A 19,962-nucleotide genomic window follows, 5' to 3' on the forward strand; every position below is an offset into this window, starting at 1 on the left:
ACAGAAAAGTTGGAAGATACAATACAATGCATTTTTTCTGAACCATGAGAGTAAGTTGCTCTACCTTATTTTACATAGATAAGCATTCACATATGTGCCACTGCATCACAGTTCTTATAAGTATTTTTATTATAAATTCTTCATAATTCAATGGCTGTACAATATCCCATAAAATAGCTGGTTAAACCATAATTCACTTAACTATTATATTGTTTGTCTCTAATTTTATTTCTACTTTAATGTTATAATAAACACTTTTTTGGAGAAGCTTTATTCTGTATTTTGAATCATTTTTTAAAATATCACCAGAATTGACATTATTCAAAGGTTATAAACACATTGTTGAACTTTTCACAAAAAAGGAATCAACTATATTACCATCATTAATAAGTGTGCTCATTTCATCAGACTTTGAAAGCAAAGGGATTTTACAAATATACCATAGTATAAACTTAGGTTAATTTGATTTTTTAAACTATCCCCTATCTTTTGTTTTGCATTTCTTTACTACTACTGAGGTTGAGCACTTTTCCATGTTTGATTAGCTGTGCCTCCTGTTTTAAGAATTTTATGTCCTGCCATCTATTGGAGTCTATATATGTCTACATGTCCTACAGATTTATATAATCTAGCACCAATAAATACTATCAAGAATCAATCATTCAAATTCAGAGCATTTTTATTAAAAGAACAAAATAGTAAGGCACAAAATACATCAATTTTTCAAATGAAAACCCTTCAAATGGTTATGTCCTACACTCAATGAAACTTCTTCCAAATTACGGAATAATTTAACTTTTTAAAATAGAAAAATACAACTTCTTAAACGCCTAAAATTTCTCCCCAAGTAAATGTTTTCTTAGTTTTAATGAATTTTCTTCATGCAGTACTGAGCTCCAATATTATAATGTACACTTCCTTAAAAATCTAGTTTTGCCACTTATATACATTCAATATGTTTAACCAGTATATTAACCAATATGTTAAACTTCTTTTAAGTATAAGGCTTGGTATTTTGTATTGCTTGTTGCATGCTTTGATCATACAAAGACACAAGTACCAGAACTAGTGATTACAAATCTAGCATAGCATCTGTCAACTTTAGTTATGTACGGCCTAGTGCAACAGACTCAACTTTTTTTTAAAAAAAAGGATATATAAATCAAAATGTATATGTACATTTCTTATACTTTCAGCTTGACAGTATAGTAATGTAAACACTGTACTGTAAATACAAGCGGAAAAGATGGTATTTTCTACAGGATGTGTAAGTTAAAATATTATTTTCTTTACAAGAAAAATATGGGAACATTCTATCATCTCTCAGGCTTAAAAAATTCACATATTCACACATTTTTCCTTATTTTTGCAATAAAATTAATTACTATCTAAAGCAGATATTTAAATACTAATCTAAATCAAATCATGAAAATTCCCTTTTAAGCAAATTTCACACATCATATGAATGAATGGCATAAGCAGAACACTTAAGCATTTTGCCTAGAAAAACATCAAACCAGACCCGTATCCTCACTAACAGTGAGACCCATCCTGATGGGGGCATGCTAAAAGTAAACTGATTTGAGTGCCTCAGAGGCCCTGATGGCCAGTTTCAGGAAACTTTGTGCAGAAGCAGGGATGATGAGCTGCTTAGTAGCCCTAGGCATAACTTCTCCTGGTGTCCTTCCTGTGAACTGCAGCTATGGCACTAGAGCACCCCTCTTGCGTATGTGAGAGGCCTAAGAAGACCCTTCATAGAAATACTCGATCCAGGTCATCAGCCATCAAGAGATGGCACAAATATTACTGAAGGTGACAGATAGCACATGCCCTTCTAGAAACAGTATTTGTGATGAGGCTACTAGGAGGGAATTCTGCTTTCTCTGGATGGAAGAAAAGTATGCACTGCAGCCTATAGCTGAGCTACAGAGGTGGCATCATTTATCCTACCAGCTGTAGAAAGACATGTTTTGGTAAACATTACTGAGGTTCTGTCAGAGACAGTTTCCCTTATTAACATACTCACCATTAATTCCTCACTCCCACTCTACCAGATTTGCAGCTCCTACTGCCTGCAAGCCCAGTATTCCACATTTTAAAACTCAACTAGAGCCATATAATGAATAGGGGGGTCAATCTGTCTCAAAACTTGGGGAGTGGGGTATTAGATAAAAATGTTACTGGGCTAAGGGGAGACTCCACCAGAACATTATAGTGGGTGGGAACCCATTACTGCAGCAGAAACTGAAATAAGAAATGGAATTCATAATTGTTAAATTACTTTTTTTTCTCCCTAGGAAGGATATCCCAAAGCAAGGGCATCTTGAAAAGCATGATTTTCTCAGTAATGTTTGCCAACACTGTTCACTTTCCACATGGTCACGACTGAAAACACATTTGCAAATATCTTTCAAGCGATATGACTACCAGAAACAGATCTTCTTTTTACCCTCTCAGAAATGAGTAAACAAGAAATAAATTCAGAAGGTAGGCTTTTGAAAGAAAAAGAAAAAAAATTGCTTGCGGCTTCACAGTGAAAAAAATTGGAGTGTTTGTGCCGGTTAAGATTTTAATGTTTTCTTAATCAAAATTCTCTGAAGTCATTCTCAATTTACAAGGTTAGAGCTCCTTCAAAGAAAAGATATACAAGACTCTAGCTTTAATTACTATTCTAAATGTCCACTAGCCCTGTATCTTTGGTCATGAAAGCAGCAAAACATTCACATTTTCATCATACTACATTCAGTTGCTTTTCAAGTTTAGAACATTCCACATTTTAAGAAAAGACATTAAAGCAAAAGATTTCATATTACACTTTACAAATATATGATGTAACGAAATAAGGTATAAAACATGGTTGAAGGTTAAGAAATTAATTATAAAATCAACAGTGATGTAGCATGCAACTAAATGTATGTTTTTATTATGAAATGTAATATGCCAAGATTATGTAAAAGATACAGTTCTAATTTCCACAAAGTTCACCAGTAATGGGTCTCCCAGCTCGCCGGGTAGGAAGTGCTCTGGGGGAGCCACGTGGCCACCACTCACCCCAGCAGACTCAGCAGCATCACAGGTACACATGGCCTGAGTGAGGGACAATGAGGGTAATTCTTTGGTAGTGACCCTCAACACATCTCTCTATGTGCACTTGTGTTCCCCTGAGCTCAGAGGAGACCTAACTCCATGATTTGATGTGCATGATGAGACTCAAACAACGGCTTTGTAGAAAGGGTGGGGGGTGGGGGAGGGGGGGGTGGCAAAAACCTATAAATATGTCTATATTCAAATATTAACTGTTTTACTTAATATCAAATCACTTCAGTACAAATGTCAAAGAAAAGTATTATTGCATCTAGTAAACCCAAGACATAGAGACAAGGATACACTATACTCCAGAAAATCACAATATCTACCTCAAAGGTAACTAGAAAAAAGACCAAGCGTATTTATTAAAAAACATTTTTCTTTAATCTGGAATTGTCATATGTTCCAGAGAAAAGACGGAGAACCCAAACCCACAGGCCTGCCACCTAACAGCTAAGAGGCATCTGTGCAGATCTTTATCACAATACTTTCCTCAGGTTATTTCCAAATCCAATTTAATGGATATTCAGCTGACACTCAAGAGTCAGCTTTAAAAGGACTACAGAACCCTCCTACCATCTGAATTCTTCATTTTGATACACAGACTTGCAAGATAACACAACAAAAATTTTTATGCAATATCAAAACAAAGCTCGCTTTCAGTCTTGACGAAGGATAGTCCTTCAGGCTTAACTACATTTCACTTATACGGGTTCCAATCACATTATCTTTTCTGAAGAGAACATTTTTTCAGCCATTTCAGATCTGGTCATGATTTCCTGAAGAAAAAAAAAAGAAGATATGTATCAACATGTTGATACTACTTCCAGAACCCTAACAAAAATTTTCTAATCTTTCAACAGCCACATTTAGGGAAACTAAATATATTCCATAATATACATGGAAATATCAGATACAGAAAATAAAAGGCCAAGTACAGTGACTCATGCCTGTAATCTCAGCACTTTGGGAGGCCGAGGCGGGAAGACTGCTTGACGCTAGGAGTTCGAGACCGGCCTGGGCAACATAGTGAGACCTCATCCTTATAAAAAATTTAAAAATTAAAAAATAACCATATAATCCATACTCTCCAATAATGTATAGTCAGTTATCTGCTGAGAAGTTCAGAAAACTTCAACTTCCTGCTAGCTAGAAAACATGTCAAGTTCAGAATCTCCAGTGAGAGGCAGGAATAGAGCTAAAATGGATTTCTTAGGCCTAGCTCATCTAGAGATTTGCCTCACTTTACTAAATTAATGTATTATTGAAATTACAAATGAATTATTTACTAAAACTTTAAATACAGATAGATGTAGCATAAAATTACTTTTAAAGGGGCATTTAAATTGCTTTTAATCTACATGCTACATCTTTCCGTAGCTAAGTACTAATCTTTCTGTAATGCTACATCTTTCTGTAGAGTTATAAATCTTGAAGTTTAACTGTTTTGCAGCAAGGCCTTCTCAAACCTTCCCATCCCAGTACAGTCAAATAACAGACTGATGCCAAAATCATTGCCTTCTCTTTCAACGAATACAGCTCTGGCTCCTCTTATGTGCTATAGCCACCATACAAGTTACTACTTAGCTACCACTAACTTCCCTCCACTCGTCCTTTTTTAAAGTTAATGTTCCATGCATCCAGCCTTTAATTCTTACACTTCAGATTTCTTCCCGCCTTGTGCCACACAACTTAATGTCCAAGTGATCCACAGCTAATTTTTTCCCCAAAAACTTTCCTAAATCCACAACCTCTATCCAAATTTTCTGCTTAGTAAATGAAAATGAGATTGAAACTTTAATATCCCAGCAAAATGTCTACAAGTATCAGAGATTAACTTAGACAAACCGCCATCTTAAAATCTTTTAAACTCAAGATTTCATAAAATAACCCTTCATTTCTTTCATACCAATAAGTACTTATCTTGTTAGTGTTTGAAATGGGGACTTTATCCATAAATCCTTTCAACTTTACCCACAAATCAATTCATAGCATCTTTCTGTCTGCTCAATGTATAATAATCTTAAAAAGTAGTTTTCAGAACTTCTTTCTGAAATATATCTCTACTTTGTGAAAATATCAGCTCCAAGGAAATATGCAAAAATATATTTTACCTCATCTGAATCCACTAACACTGGAAGAGCTCTGAAATACAAGGGAAAAAAGGGTGATAATGTTGTTAACAGTAAGGCCAGTGTATCCACGAAAGCCGAATACAGGCACATGCCATGGCCCACCAATTCTCACTCCTGGGTATCCACAGGTGACAGAAGGGAGCATCTAGGCTCGCAGACAGACATGCAGGAGTTTTCACAGTGGTGCTGTTCTCAATAGCACTCAACTGAAAATAACCCCAATGGGTAAATTGTGGGTTATTCAGACAATGGAATACTATACAGCAAAGCATATGGATGATCTATCGAGGGACAAAATTTTAAAAACTGACACAAGTAATCTACAGTTGTAGACTTCAGGACAGCAGGACCTTTGGGAAAGTGGGCTCCTGATTTGAAAGGGAAATGGGAAATGGGCTTTCTAGGGCACTAGTGTTATTCTGTTTTTTGATCTGGGTAATGATTACACAAATGTGCTCATCCAAAACTTTTATTGTGGACTTAACCCATTTATGAGTAAACACATTATGAAAGGTGGTATTTACAGAATCCAGCATTTGCTTAACTTCTGTGTCATTATCACCACTGCCTGGATGTCTGCCAGTGAAGGGTACCACAGAGAGAGTGTTATACAACAGAACTTTTGCTCAACAAAGATAATGTAGATAAAAAGAAAAGACAAATGTAACAAATGTTAAGTAAGTTTAATCTAGCCTCAATGTGCGACAGAGGTCTGAAGGAGGAGAGCCTGAAGGAAATGTCCAAGTGCCAAAGTTTTGCCATGAAAAGCCACGCACAACTCCAGAGGATGCTACCTACAGTGCGGTCCACGGTGAAGCCAGGAGGGCCAGGAGACTGACTAAGTGTGAGGAAGGAGCCAAGGCAGACTGGAATAATACGATTAAGGAAAATATGGGGGAGAAGACGGCGTTAGAGGAAAGGTGAACCAGAAGGCAGTCTGCTGCACGCTTGGCACCTTGTTTAGAGCTAAACACTAGCAATATCAACAATGGTCCCTGCTATGACATTAATGACTACTTAACACTTATTAAGAATGATTCAGCGCATTAAAGAGGGAGATAAGCTAGGTTAATGTCACCTTCATGGGTTATCGAAGATGAAATTCACAGTGAATATCATACCAATATCTCATAATACATATCATGTGGTTATTCATGATCTGTTTAAAATGTCCCATGACTTATAAAATTTTTGTTCCATTTCCACAGATGTATGAGGGGAAGGCTTTTCTCTGTGTTTGAAGTCTAAATACTAAACTTGCTATGTAAATTGTACATTAACTTTGGATAGCAATTGGGCTACATTTCTTGGGTTAAAGTTTTCGTAAGTGAAGAAGCAAAGGTTCCCAAGAACCTAAAATTTTGGAAATCATCTTAGATTATACAGCTCTACTCATTTCACATAAATGGTTCATGAAGACGTCAAATAAATTTAATCTTCTGTATTTCAAAGGATTTTTCATAACCAAGAAGATATTTCTATCTACAGAAAAAAAATAGTAGAGAATGGTGACTTTTTCACATGTAAAGAGAACTACCTAGGAGCCTTATTGGTTTCCAGCAAGAAGTGATGGCACAGTAGGAGGTAAGCCTGCTTAAATAATTTCCTTCTAAAATGCTTAGTTATGAGTTTCCAAATCTGGAAAATAATGATGGCCACCTAATTTGAATCTCTCCATATAGTCTTGCTCAAAAAACCATAAAATTACTAAGGATCGCAAACAAAACCACAAAAGACACATGCCTTCAGTATTACCAGAAAAACACCACAAACTTGAAATTATATGTAAATAGAGAAATAAATGTCAAATTCCAACAGATTCCCTGCTGTGACTGCAAGCTCATGGGTACAGACAGTAGGGAAACAGAGGGTTGAGAGACTTTGGGAAAAACAGTAGAGGGGTGGGAGGACTCAGACAACCATAGACAAAATTCAACCCCTCCAAAAAAGCCCAACACTTAGTGCCAACAGACTGAATAAAACCAGTGACTTGGAAGAAGTTCACAGCACCTGCTACATGGAAGGGGCTCAAATCAAGTGGGACAAAAAGTAGCAGCCTTGAACGATCATTGTTTTCAGGAAAGGATCATATATAAAAAAGAGGAATATTCCTTGGAGATGTGATAGTGCAGTAAATAAAAAGAAGACAGTAAAAACTGGGGGGTGGGGTGGGGGAAGATCTGAAGAAATAAAAGAAAAGCAAAACAACACCAACCTCTCCTACTCCATACCATCAACATCATCCATAAAAGAAACTACAATTCATGCGCACTGATGGAAAAAGGCACTCAAATCAGGAAGCTTCATCATAAAATCTCTCAGAATGGGAAAACCAAAATCAATTCCATATAACAGTGCAGGAAAGAAAAAAGAAGGAAAATGAAAATCAAAACATTTTACACTAGAAGAAAACTATGGTTATAACACACAATAGTCCAAATTAAATACGATAACTTAAAAAGAACATTTGGCAATATTAAAAACATTCTACAGTAAGAAATCTAAAAACCAAGAGCAGAAGTAGATAAAAACAAAGCACGAAGAAATTCAAAGAATCAATCATAATCAGAAAAAAAATTAAAGAAAAAGACAAAAATGATTCCAGTGATGGAGAAAATTACAAGGCGCCCAAGGGAGAATAAATTCAACAGAAATCTTAATGGGTGGTAGGAAAACAACAAAGAAAATCAAAGAAAGAAAGAAGGAAAAAAGGATCACGGAGAAAGTGATTGCAATACAAGAGAGCAGGTAAAGCTGGACAGAAAAGGTCAGATGATTCCTTCCACAAAAAACACTGACAAAACCTGGACAAAAACGTCAAAAATAAGTAGCTGGCCGGGTGCAGTGGCTCATGCCTGTAATCCTAGCACTTTGGAAGGCCAAGGCAGATGGATCACCTGAGGTCAGGAGTTCGAAGCCAGCCTGGCCAACATGGTGAAACCCCGTCTCTACTAAAAATACAAAATTAGCTGGGTGTGGTGGTGCCTGCCTGTAATCCCAGCTACCCAGGAGGCTGAGGCAGGAGAATCGCTGGAACCCAGGAGGCAGAGGCTGCAGTGAGCTGAGATTGCGCCACTGCACTGCACTCCACCCTGGGTGACAGAGCAAGACTCCGTCTCAAAAAAAAAAAAAAAAGGTAGCTGAAAGCACTGGAAAATGACCAAGGGACATGGATCTGAGAAGCTCAACAAATCCCAACGAGAATAGACAAAAAAAAAAGACCATACCCAGGCATATCATAAACACAATGCAGAGCCAAATATAAAGGAAAAATCAGAAAAACAGCAAAAGATAAATGTCACATCACACACGAGAACAATACAATTAATGACTACTTTCTCCTCAAAAACAACAAAAGCCAGAAGATATTGGAAAGACATGTTGGAAGTGCTCAAACAAAAGTCAATCAAGATTTCTACATCCAGCAAAACTATCCGTTAAAAAGGAAGGCAAAGTAAATATATTTTCACATAAATAAAATTCAGAAAATTTGTTGTCAGCAGGCTTATCCTATAAGAAATACTAAAGAAAGACCTATAGGAGGAAGGTCTTAGCTCATACATAGAGGAAAGACAGAAGAAATAGTAAATACATGGGAAATACAAAAGAATATATACACCCATATTTTCCTTTTCTGACTGCTAAAATAAAAAAGTATAACAGTGTATTGTTAGTTTCATAATGAATAGGCAGTTCTTACTTTGCATAGACTATTTATACATTAATTTCAGTTACCACAGTTTAGTTAAATAACACTAGTACCCCAACAAGGCAGTTTGAATTCCACTAACTCATAAGTGCAATGACATATCACTTCATAGTCACTAAGAGCTAAAACAAAAAAGATGGACAGTAATAAGTGTTAACAAAAAATGTGGAGAAATTAGAACCCTCAGATATTGCTGACAGGATTGTAAAATAATGCAGCTGCTTTGAAAAACAGCTTGGCACTTCCTCAAAATGTTAAACATAGAGTTACCATATGATCTAGCAATTCCACTTTAGGTATACAGCCAAGAGAAATGAAAATATATGCCCACACATACCTAGAATCATCATATTCATAATGATGAAAACTAAAGATAAAGAGAAAATCCTGAAGGCAGCCAATTCCCCCGACCTTCTCACCCAAAAAAAACCTCAACCCACACAAACAAAACCCATATAACATGTGGAGGAACAAAGATAAGAACTAAAGCAGACATCTTTCTGAAACTATGAAAGCCAGAAGACATTCAAGTGACTGACCTTTTAAGTGTTGAAAGGAAAAAAAGGTCAACAAAGAATTCTATTCCCACAAAAGTATCTTCAATAAAGGTGAAACAAAGACTTTTTCAGACAAACAAAAATCTGACAGATTTGCTACCAGCATACCTGCACTACAAGAAAGAAATGTAAAGGCAATTCTTCAGGCAAAAGGAGTATCATAGTACACAGAAGCCATCTAAACAGAAACCAGATGGGGGCTAGGGAGGGAAAGACCAATATGTAAAAAAATGTTATCATACTTGGCTATTCTATTTTTTACTATGGAAACAGCTATCTGGAATTCTTGTGTCAAACAGAACATAGATAAAGAGGATCCTGAATAGCTCGAGGTTTCCAGAGGGGATTCCCATACTCATGTTTTTCCTCCAAAAGCTTCCTCACAATACATGGTGCTGTGGTTATCTCTAAAAAAAAAGTTTACATATGTTTGACGTTTTCTATAATAGATAAAAAATGAAATGATCCTGATAGTGGCAGATCAGAAAAAGCTAGAGTTGGTTAGAGGTCACTAGTTTTAAAATGGTTGCTGTACAGTGAAAAACGAAACAAGCCAGGGTTTTGTTTTCTTTGTAGTTCTGTAAGGGCCATTTACTGGTGATAGGGGCTTACCCAAGTATATGGAAGTATGAGGTTTGAAAAGCACATGACAAAGGATGAGAACGATCCCTTTTAAACTACAGCCTAAAATTTAGAATCAAACTGTAACATAAGACACTTACACATCTGTGAATGAAGAGGGAATATTTTCTTCTACCCACTTCAAATCTTCATCCTGTAGAAATATTTATACTTAGCATTTGCTTAATATCACCTGACAGCAGAATTCTTAAAACAGAATATATGTATAACTTAAGTGTTTAAATGTAAATATTTGACGTTCTTTTAGTTTCTACATATGTCCTAAGCTGGCACTCATGCCATACAGAAATTATGCCACTGTTTTCTTACACACGCAAAAATTGGACTTCAGATTTCTACACTTCTTGGTTTTAGTTGGATGTATGAAATACTATTTTTTTTTGTCCTGAGAAATCACAGTAAAAACACAAAGTTCATTTGTACGATAGAAAATAGCAAGGACATTGAATTTTTGCTTTGCCACACTCATTATGCCTCCTAATTTGTTCAAGTTCTTATATAATGAGTTAATAACTTAAAAAAATGATAATACAAATATTCTTTTTTTTGGTTTTTTTGTTTTTTTTGTTTTTGTTTTGAGACAGAGTCTGACTCTGTCAGACTGGAGTGCAGCGGCGTGATCTTGGCTCACTGCAACCTCCGCCTCCCAGGTTCAAGCAATTCTCCTGTCTCAGCCTCCCGAGTAGCTGGGATTACAGGCACACGCCACCACATCCGGCTAATTTTTGTATTTTTAGTAGAGATGGGGTTTCACCATGTTGCCCAGGCTGGTCTCGAACTCCTGAGCTCAAGTGATCTGCCTGCCTCAGCCTCCCGAAGTGCTGGGATTACAGGCATTAGCCACTGGGCCTGACCTCAAATATTCTAACTTTAGAAAAGCCTACTTATTTGTATCATTCATATTTATGCTCATCTCCCTACAGGAGGCAAGAAAAGAAAAGCAGGTCAGCTGAGGTAGCTATCTGTCTATGTCTGTCTATCTTATCTATCTACCTATCTTATCCATCTATCCATCCTTTCTATCCATCCCTCCAGTCTATGTTATCTTGTTTATTTATCCATCTAATCTATTAGAGAATTTGCCAAATCTAACAGATAAAAAATGTCTTCACATACTATCTATCCTGTCAGAACTTACATATGCATACATAAATTTTTACATAGTATTAATCACAGCACATATAGTTATAAGGAAAGTATAAAACTATATGATAAACATTTCCATTTTACATTGTTGTCTTCAAAAACATTTTTACGCATAAATAACATGCAGAAAATATTTTTTAGCTCATCTCTGCCCAATGTTTTACAATTTTATTCAAGCTTCCCACTTCAAAAACAAAATCTGTTAATTTTGGTAACCGTGTAGGTAACACATAAAGTTCTTTACCAACAGATAACAAATATTATTTTAAAATAGTTTCAAAAATCACTTTCATATGCTGAAAAGCTAACACAAGCTTTTATTGGAACAAAGCTTTCCCATCTCGAATGTGCAGATGAACAGCCTATGGAATCTTTTCGAAAAGCAGATTCCAATTCAGGAGCGTCTGGGGTAGGCCTGAGACTCTGCATCTCTAACAAGTTCCCAGATGATGCTCATGCTGCTGGCCTACGAACAGCAAGTGAGAAGTGAGATCGACAACGAAGGTATTTCAGTTATGGACAACCAGGATTGCTACTTGGCAACACTAATTTTTATAACAACAACAAAAATATCTTAGTTAAAACTGTTCTTCTGAGAGTCAATGAATATGACACTCGTATAGCTCTCTAAAGTAGTGAAGACTAAGGAAGACTAAGATTGTACTAAATATATACCATACTCACAAAGTTCTCAGAAGTGGCAGGCTTAGCTGTTCCATTGGAAACTGATTTTGAGGCTCTTAATTTTATTCCTTCGGCTACGAGAGACATTATAAACATATATATTAAATCACAAAATAATATTTTCCTTTAGAAATTTAATAATCTAACAAGAAAAAATATTACATCTTTTTAGAAATGGAGGGTTAATAATGGAAACTTTAGGCAGGATGCTGGATTTACCATTTGGGAACGTACGAAAGATATATGAAAAAAGTTCACAGATTTTTGAAAACTATTTGTCAGAACCACCAGGTTTTCAAGTTTCTTGTTTGAATCCTAGTTTTAGAGTTTAAACAAACAAGTATACACGCATACATATTTCCTTAATTGCAGTTATTTTAAAGTTTATGGATTTAAAAATCTTCAGGATTCATGGTATATTCAAGAACAAACCACATCTTTGGGTATGCTTTACATCCCTGATGTACAAATTTTGAAATGTGCGTATGGCATAAAGAAGATAGGAAAGATCAAGATTTCTTTCATATTTGACCAAGGCTCTTCTGTATGTTTGCAGTTTCAGTGGAGCAAAGGCTAAGTGTCTGCATCCTGGAACTAGACTGCCTCACTGGAATCCTGGGCAAAGCAATTAACTTCCTGTGACTTAGTGTTTCTGACTATAAACTGGGGATAATAGTAATTTCTACCTCATAGAGTTCTAGTGACCATTGAACAAGTTAGCACATATAAAATGCCTGACACAATCTATGCCCAGTAACTAGTCACTTTTGTTATTACACTAATTTGCAAATATTGCTTCTCCATAAACTAGAACAATTATAACATAAGCTGATGTAATAAATAAAAATGAAGCTCCTCAATCCAAAAATGTTTTCCTGGGACATTCAAAACCCCAACATTTCTCTTAGAAGGGGAATACAGTGATTTTTAAACACTAAAGTGTGTGTGTGTGTATATATATATATATATATATATATATAAAACAAATTTTAAGTGTACAGTCTGAAGAAACCTGACAAATATATACACTTGAGTAACTGCCATGCCAATCAATACAGTTAACATTTCCATTATCACAGAAGGTTCAAGTTCCTTTCCAGTCAATCCCCACCTCACCAAAAGCAACCACTGCTCTCATTTAGATAATCATAGTTTGTTTTCCAGAACTTCATTTACAGAACCACAATATATAGAGTCTACATACTTTTGTATTTGGCTACTTTCATGCAACATAAACATTTTTGAGATTAAGTTATGTTATACAGTGTTGGTTACTTTTTATTACTGAAAAGTATTCCATTGTATGGATATACCACAATTTATTTTTCACCTGTTTGTAGATAATTGTGTTACTTCCAGTTTTGGACTATTAAGAATGAAGCTGCTGTAAACATTCTTGAGTTTCTGTAGACATCTGCTTCATTTTTCTGGGTAAACCTTAGAGTGGAACAGCTGGACTGTATGGTTGGTATATGCTTAACTTTGTAAGAAGCTGTCACATTGCTTTCTAAAGCTGTTGTGCTATTTTACATTCCTTCAAGTACCGTATGAGAGAGCCAGTTGTTCCACATCCTCTCCAATAGTTCATGCTATCAGACTTTTTAATTTTAACCATTCTAGCAAATGTGTGGTGGCAGCTCATTATGGTCTTAATTTGCATTTCCCTGATGACTGATTATATTGAGCACCTTTTAATGAGTTTATTGGCCATTCCCATGTCTTCTTTGAAGTGTCTACACAAGTCTTCTGCTTATTTTTGGCAACATAGGTTATCATTTATTGATTTACAGAATTCTACTTATATTCTGGATATAAGCCCTTTATCAGATATATATGTATTGAGAATATTTTATCTCCCACTGTAGCTAGCCTTCTTATTTTCTTAAATTCTTCCTGATGAGCATAGATTTTAAATTTTGATAAAGTCTCATTTTTTAATTTAATGGTTACTGTTTTTTGTGTCCTAAGAAATTACCCCATCCAACGTCATTAAAATATTTTCCTGTTTTCTTCTAGAAGAATAACAGTTGAAGCTTTTCCATTAGGTCTGTGATCCATCTTGAATTAATATGATTGCGAGATGTGCAACAAAAGTCTAGATGATTTTTTTTTCTACACATTTATCCAGCTGTTCCAGTACCATTTATTAAAAAGACTATCCTTTCTTCATGTAAGCCTTGGTGCTTTCGTCAAAAATCTACTGACCACACATGCATGGGTTTATTCCTGGACTCTATTTTACTACCTTGATGGATTTCTCTATCCTTATGCCAAAAGCACACTGTCTGGATTGCTGTAATCTGAAATAATTATGTCTTGAAATCAGTACAAATCCACTAATTTTATTTTATTGAGAGATAATTCACATACCATATTGAAGTACAGTTAGATTTTGAGATATTCACAGAGATTTGAGATATTCACCACTCTCCAATTTTGGAAAATTTTCATCACCCCACAAAGAAACCCCAAACCCACTAGAAGTCAGTCCCTACTTTCCCCCTCCTCTAACCTGTGACAAGCACTGATCTACTTTCTGCTTCTATGGACTTGTCGATTCTGGACCTTTCATATAAATAAAATTATACAGTATGTGGTCTTTTGTGATTGGCTTCTTTCACTTAACATTATGTTTTCAAGGTTCATCCATGTTGTAATTACAAGAATGTTAAGGATCTTCTAGGTCTTTTGCTTTTCCATATACATTTTAGAATCAATTTAACCATTTTTTTTTTTAAGTCAGCTAGAATTATAATTGGGATTGCACTGAATCTACTTATCAGACTGGGAAACTGACAGCTTAATACTGAGAGTTCCAATTCAGACGCAGGTTCTATCTCTACATTTACTTATGCTAAAATTTATCTCTGCATTGTTTTATAGTCTCATTGCAGAGGTTTTACACATTTTTCATTAAACTTATTCTAAGTATTTTATTTTTGAAGGTATGGTAGATAACATTTTAAACTTCACCTTCAATTGTTTTCAGTTAATACGTAGAAAAACAACTGACTTCTGTACATTGGACCTATACCCTATGACTGTCACAGTCACTTATTAGTTCTACCGTACTTTTTCTTTTCTTTAGACTCCTTGGGATTTTTCCATACATAACCTTGTTGCCTGCGAATAAACATAGTTTTACTTCCTCCTTTCCACATGTTCTTTCTTTTACATTCTTTGGAGTTTTGTTTTGCCTCTCTGCACTGGGTAGGACCTCCCATACAATGCAGAATCAAAGTGGTGTGTACATACCCTTGCACTTTATCCCTAATCTTGAGAAGAAAGTGTTCACTATTTCACCATTAAATAGAATTTTAACTGTGGAGTGTTTTCATACCATTTTAGAATTAGTTTACTGAGGCTTTTGTTATTTGTACCCACTGAGATACTTACGTCATTTTTTTCTTCTTTCTTCTTTTATTTGTACTATTTTATTTTTGTTTTTACTTATTTATTTATTTATTTGAGACAGAGTCTTGTTCTGTTGTCCAGGCTGGAGTGCAGTGGCTTGGCTCATTGCAAACTCTGCCTCCTGGGTTCATGCAATTCTCCCGTCTCCGCCTCCTGAGTAACTGGAATTACAGGCACACACCACCACGCCCGGCTAATTTTTGTATTTTTAGTCGAGAGAGGGTTTTGCCATGTTGGCCAGGCTGGTCTCAAACTTCTGACCTCAGGTGATCTGCCTGCCTCGGTGTCCCAAACTGCTGGGATTACAGGCACGAGCCACCACACCCAGCCTTATTTGCACTATTTTAATATGATGAATTATACTGAGTGATTTTTGGAATGTTAAAACAGCCTTGCAACCCTGAGATAAAGTCCACTTGATCATGATTGTCTTTCTATATTTTGCTAGATTTTATTTGCTAATATTTTTAAAGAATTTTTGTATGTCCACTCATTAATGATATATTGGTCTATAATTGGTCTATAATTTTTTCTTGTAATGTCTGTTAGACTTTGGCATTTCAGTTGTACTGGCCTTTTAAGTACTCCCACCTCCTTTACATTCTAAAGATTTTGTGTAAAATTAGAATATTTCTTCCTTAAATATTCGAAAGAACTCACGAGTGAATCCATTTGGACCTGGTACTTCATGGGAAGATTTTAAATTAAAAAAAAATTTTTTTTAATTTCTAATAGATCAGAGCTATTCAAACAGTGGCTCCAGGTTAGAATTAAGATTGGGTTGTTATACGTATTTTCCAATGAACTTGTCTGCCTCATCCAGAATGCCCAATTTATTACCATAAAGTTGTTCATAACATTCCCTTATTTACCTTTTTTACCATAGTAATGTCCTCTCTATCATTTCCAACATTAGAAGTTTGTCTTACTGTACTACAGTTGACCTTTGAATAATATGGGTTTGAACTGCTCAGGTCCACCTACATGCAAGTTTTTTTCAATAAAAGTTATACCATATATATCTGCCTTTCCTGCCTCCCCTTTCCTTCTACCTAGTAACATTTTCTTTGCTCTACCTACTTTACTGTAAGAATATAGTATAAAATACATATAACATACAAAATATGTGATAACTATGTTAACAGTAAGGCTTCTGGTCAACAGTTGGCTATCAATAGTTAAGTTCTGGGAGAGTCAAAAGTTTTAAGTAGATTTTCAACTGCTCAGGAGTTTGGTGCCCCTAACCCTACATTGTTCAAGGGTCCACTGTAGTTTCTCTTTATTTCTGGTTTAGAGTAGCTAGAGGTTAAGCCACTTTTCACTAATCTTTTCAAAGTAATTACTTTTAGATTTGATGATTGTTTTCTATTTGTTTTCCTGTTTTCTATTTCATCGATGTATTAGAGAACCAAAACAGAAGGTGAAAAAGAATGTTACTAAGAGAAGCAAAAGTAAGAGGACAAAAAAATGAAACATCTGAGTTACTTATTGATGTTGCCTTAACAGATGCTTAATTAGATTATAATAAAATTAATAAAATGATAAAATGCTATGTAGAAAATAATAGAAAGAATGAAAATACCATCAAAACTGTAAGTAGAAATGCTTTCAGCATGACCAGAAATTACAGGTGTGCATACTTTAAAAAGAGCAAGAAGATGCAACTCAAAGAAACTTAGCAATCATCAAGATGAACATTTAGTAGCTAAGCACAATATACATCAAACCATTCTTATGAAAAATAGTGTAACTATTTCAACATTTTACGAAATGAGTAACAAGCTCAAACGAGTAACAAAAGCTCAAACTACAATAGTCTTGAAAATTTCATCACTGACCTTTCTTTTTGTTACTGTCTACCAAAATAAAGTTTCTGAAGATAAAAGTTTTTAAAATATTTTATAAAAAAAAAATATGTGACCTTGCATCACAGGTAAAGGTACAATATTTCTTTTGCAATATGTGCAATGGTCATTTAAAAAGAAAACATATTACTCACTTAAATTTTCAGAAGTTACCATGAATTCCTCAATTTCATCATCAGAATCATCTATTAAGGGCATGAAGGCATATCTATAGCAAAAACAAGGAGTAGTTTTACTAATATGTTTAAACTTGTTCAATTTTCAGTTTATATCTAAAAGCCATTGTATAAAAAATCTACATTTAAAAAATTTCTTGGCCGGGCACGGTGGCTCACGCCTGTAATCCCAGCACTTTGGGAGGCCGAGGTGGGTGGATCACGAGGTCAGGAGATCGAGACCATCCTGGCTAACACGGTGAAACCCCGTCTCTACTAAAAATACAAAAAAAAAAGTTAGCTGGGCGAGGTGGCAGGCGCCTGTAGTCCCAGCTACTCGGGAGGCTGAGGCAGGAGAATGGCGTGAACCCCAGGGGGCGGAGCCTGCAGTGAGCCGAAATCACGCCACTGCACTCCAGCCTGGGCGACAGTGAGAGTCCGTCTCAAAAAAAAAAAAAAAAAAAAAATTTCTTATATTTTAATATAATGAAAACGTAATTATTTTACTTTCAAATTAGCTAAAATTATCATGAAGAAAGTGTGAAACTGCAGCTCTCAAACCCTGTTTGTAAAAGCATAAGTGGGTAAAATCTTTCTGCAAAGCAATTTTGCAATATTTAATGTTGAGGGAAGGGAACTTTCTGCTGTTTCTTTCTCCATGTCAGGTTTACCTCTCTGCCCATCACTTGTCAGTTTATTCCCTAAAAAAAGAAAAGTTGCTAATCTGATTGGTGAAAATAAAGCCCACTGAATGGGCCACATTTCCTAGGTGATAATATCAAAATACTGCTGATGGAGTGTGAATCAAGATAACCTTTCTGGAGGGTCATTAGGCAACAGCCATTAAAGTAAAAATTAATTTACCTTACATTACACATTAACAAAAGTTTGCCAAGATGATGTCCAACAGCATTCTGAAAACATTATTGATAATAGCAAAATCTATTTTTTAAACAAAATGTCTAATAACCAGGGACTGCTTATATAAATTTATATTACATTCATGTTATAAAATGCCATAAAGCCATTAAAAGTAATGTGGTAGATCTATATACATGCTGATATGGAAAGATAGTTGTTTTTTTGTGTCTGTGTGTGTTTTTTTTTTTTTTCTTTTGAGACAGGGTCTGGCTCTGTTGCCCAAGCTAGAGTGCAGCAGCAGTGGCATGATCTCAGTTCACTGCAACCTCCACCTCCTGGGCTCAGGCCATCCTCCCACCTCAGCCTCCCAAGTAGCTGGGAGTACAGGCACATACCACCGCACCCGGCTAATTTTTGTTTTGTTTTGTTTTGTTTTTGAGACGGAGTCTCGCTCTGTCGCCCAGGCTGGAGTGCAGTGGCGCAATCTCGGCTCACTGCAAGCTCCGCCTCCTGGGTTCACGCCATTCTCCTGCCTCAGCCTCTCCGAGTAGCTGGGACTACAGGCGCCCGCCACCACGCCTGGCTAATTTTTTGTATTTTTAGTAGAGACGGGGTTTCACCGTGGTCTCGATCTCCTGACCTCGTGATCCGCCCACCTCGGCCTCCCAAAGTGCTGGGATTACAAGCGTGAGCCACCGCGCCCGGCCCTAATTTTTGTATTTTTTTGTAGAGAGAGGGTTTCGCCTTGTTTACTAGGCTGGTCTCGAATTCCTGGGCTCAAGTGATACACCCACCTTGGCCTCCCAAAGTGCTAGGATTATAGGCATGACCTTAAACAGGAAGGTACAGAACAGTATGTGTATGTATATGTGTGTGTATATATACATATATGTATTATTGTATAATTTTAAAAAGGACAGGAGAAACACACACACTGATACAGGTTGAGTAGCCTTTATGCAAAATGCTTGAGACCAGAAGTGTTTTGAGTTTTGGATGTTTTCAGATTTTGGAATATTTGCATTATCCTTACCAGTTGAGCATCCCAAATCTGAAAATCTGAAATTCAAAATGTTCCAACGAGCACTTCCTTTGGGTATCCCGTCCGTGCTCAAAAAGTTTTGGATTTTGGAGCATTCTGGATTTGGGATGTTGAATCTGTACATACTTTTTCATTTTTTCCTAAAGGATGGACAAGAACTTAAGTTCTCTCCTTGGGGCAAAGGGATAAAGCAAGGAAGCTGAGGCTTCCTATCACATGCAGTCTCAAGTACAACTTTCTGAACTTGACACTCAAGTCTTTTGTCATTTTGGCCATACTTCTCCCTTCCAGCTTGATCTCCCTCCAATATGAGTATGTGGTATTAACCAAACTGCATGTCTCACTGGCCTCCAAAGTATCTCATGCCTTTCCCACCACCCCAGAAAATGGACATTCTTTCCCAGTTCAGTCATTCGCTATCCTATTCCTTTCCTCAAGGTGTAATGTAAGCGCTGTGGCTTCAAGAAGTCTTCTTCAACCCTCTTCCATCTTCCCCTGGACTAGTCTATACATCTCTTTTTTCACTGTCTTGCATTTGTTTTGCTTATCTCCCTACTTGACTGTATACTCCTTAAAAGCAACGACTACTCCCCTGGTTTCTATAAACGTGTTCTTGACACTATAGAAGGTGATCAACAAATCCTTGCCGACTTGAAATTTCCTAT

At 36.1% G+C, this 19,962-nt stretch overlaps 1 protein-coding gene across 3 annotated transcripts in view; it reads right to left on the reverse strand.

Moving 5' to 3' along the window:
• Positions 1–661: 661 nt before the first annotated feature.
• The window catches only part of TMEM87B (transmembrane protein 87B), a 62,629-nt gene continuing 43,328 nt past the window's right edge, over positions 662–19,962 (reverse strand). For all 3 annotated transcript variants that reach the window (XM_055243339.2, XM_055243340.2, XM_055243342.2), the window contains 5 exons: positions 17,374–17,447; positions 11,961–12,034; positions 10,211–10,263; positions 5,202–5,232; positions 662–3,866 (listed from right to left, as the gene is read on the reverse strand). In XM_055243339.2, coding sequence (XP_055099314.1) covers positions 3,807–3,866; positions 5,202–5,232; positions 10,211–10,263; positions 11,961–12,034; positions 17,374–17,447 — 292 coding nt within the window. In that variant the 3' untranslated portion in view covers positions 662–3,806. The remainder of the gene's footprint in view (positions 3,867–5,201; positions 5,233–10,210; positions 10,264–11,960; positions 12,035–17,373; positions 17,448–19,962) is intronic.

The sequence above is a fragment of the Symphalangus syndactylus genome, chromosome 14 (assembly GCF_028878055.3).
Source record: "Symphalangus syndactylus isolate Jambi chromosome 14, NHGRI_mSymSyn1-v2.1_pri, whole genome shotgun sequence".
NCBI lineage: Eukaryota > Metazoa > Chordata > Mammalia > Primates > Hylobatidae > Symphalangus > Symphalangus syndactylus.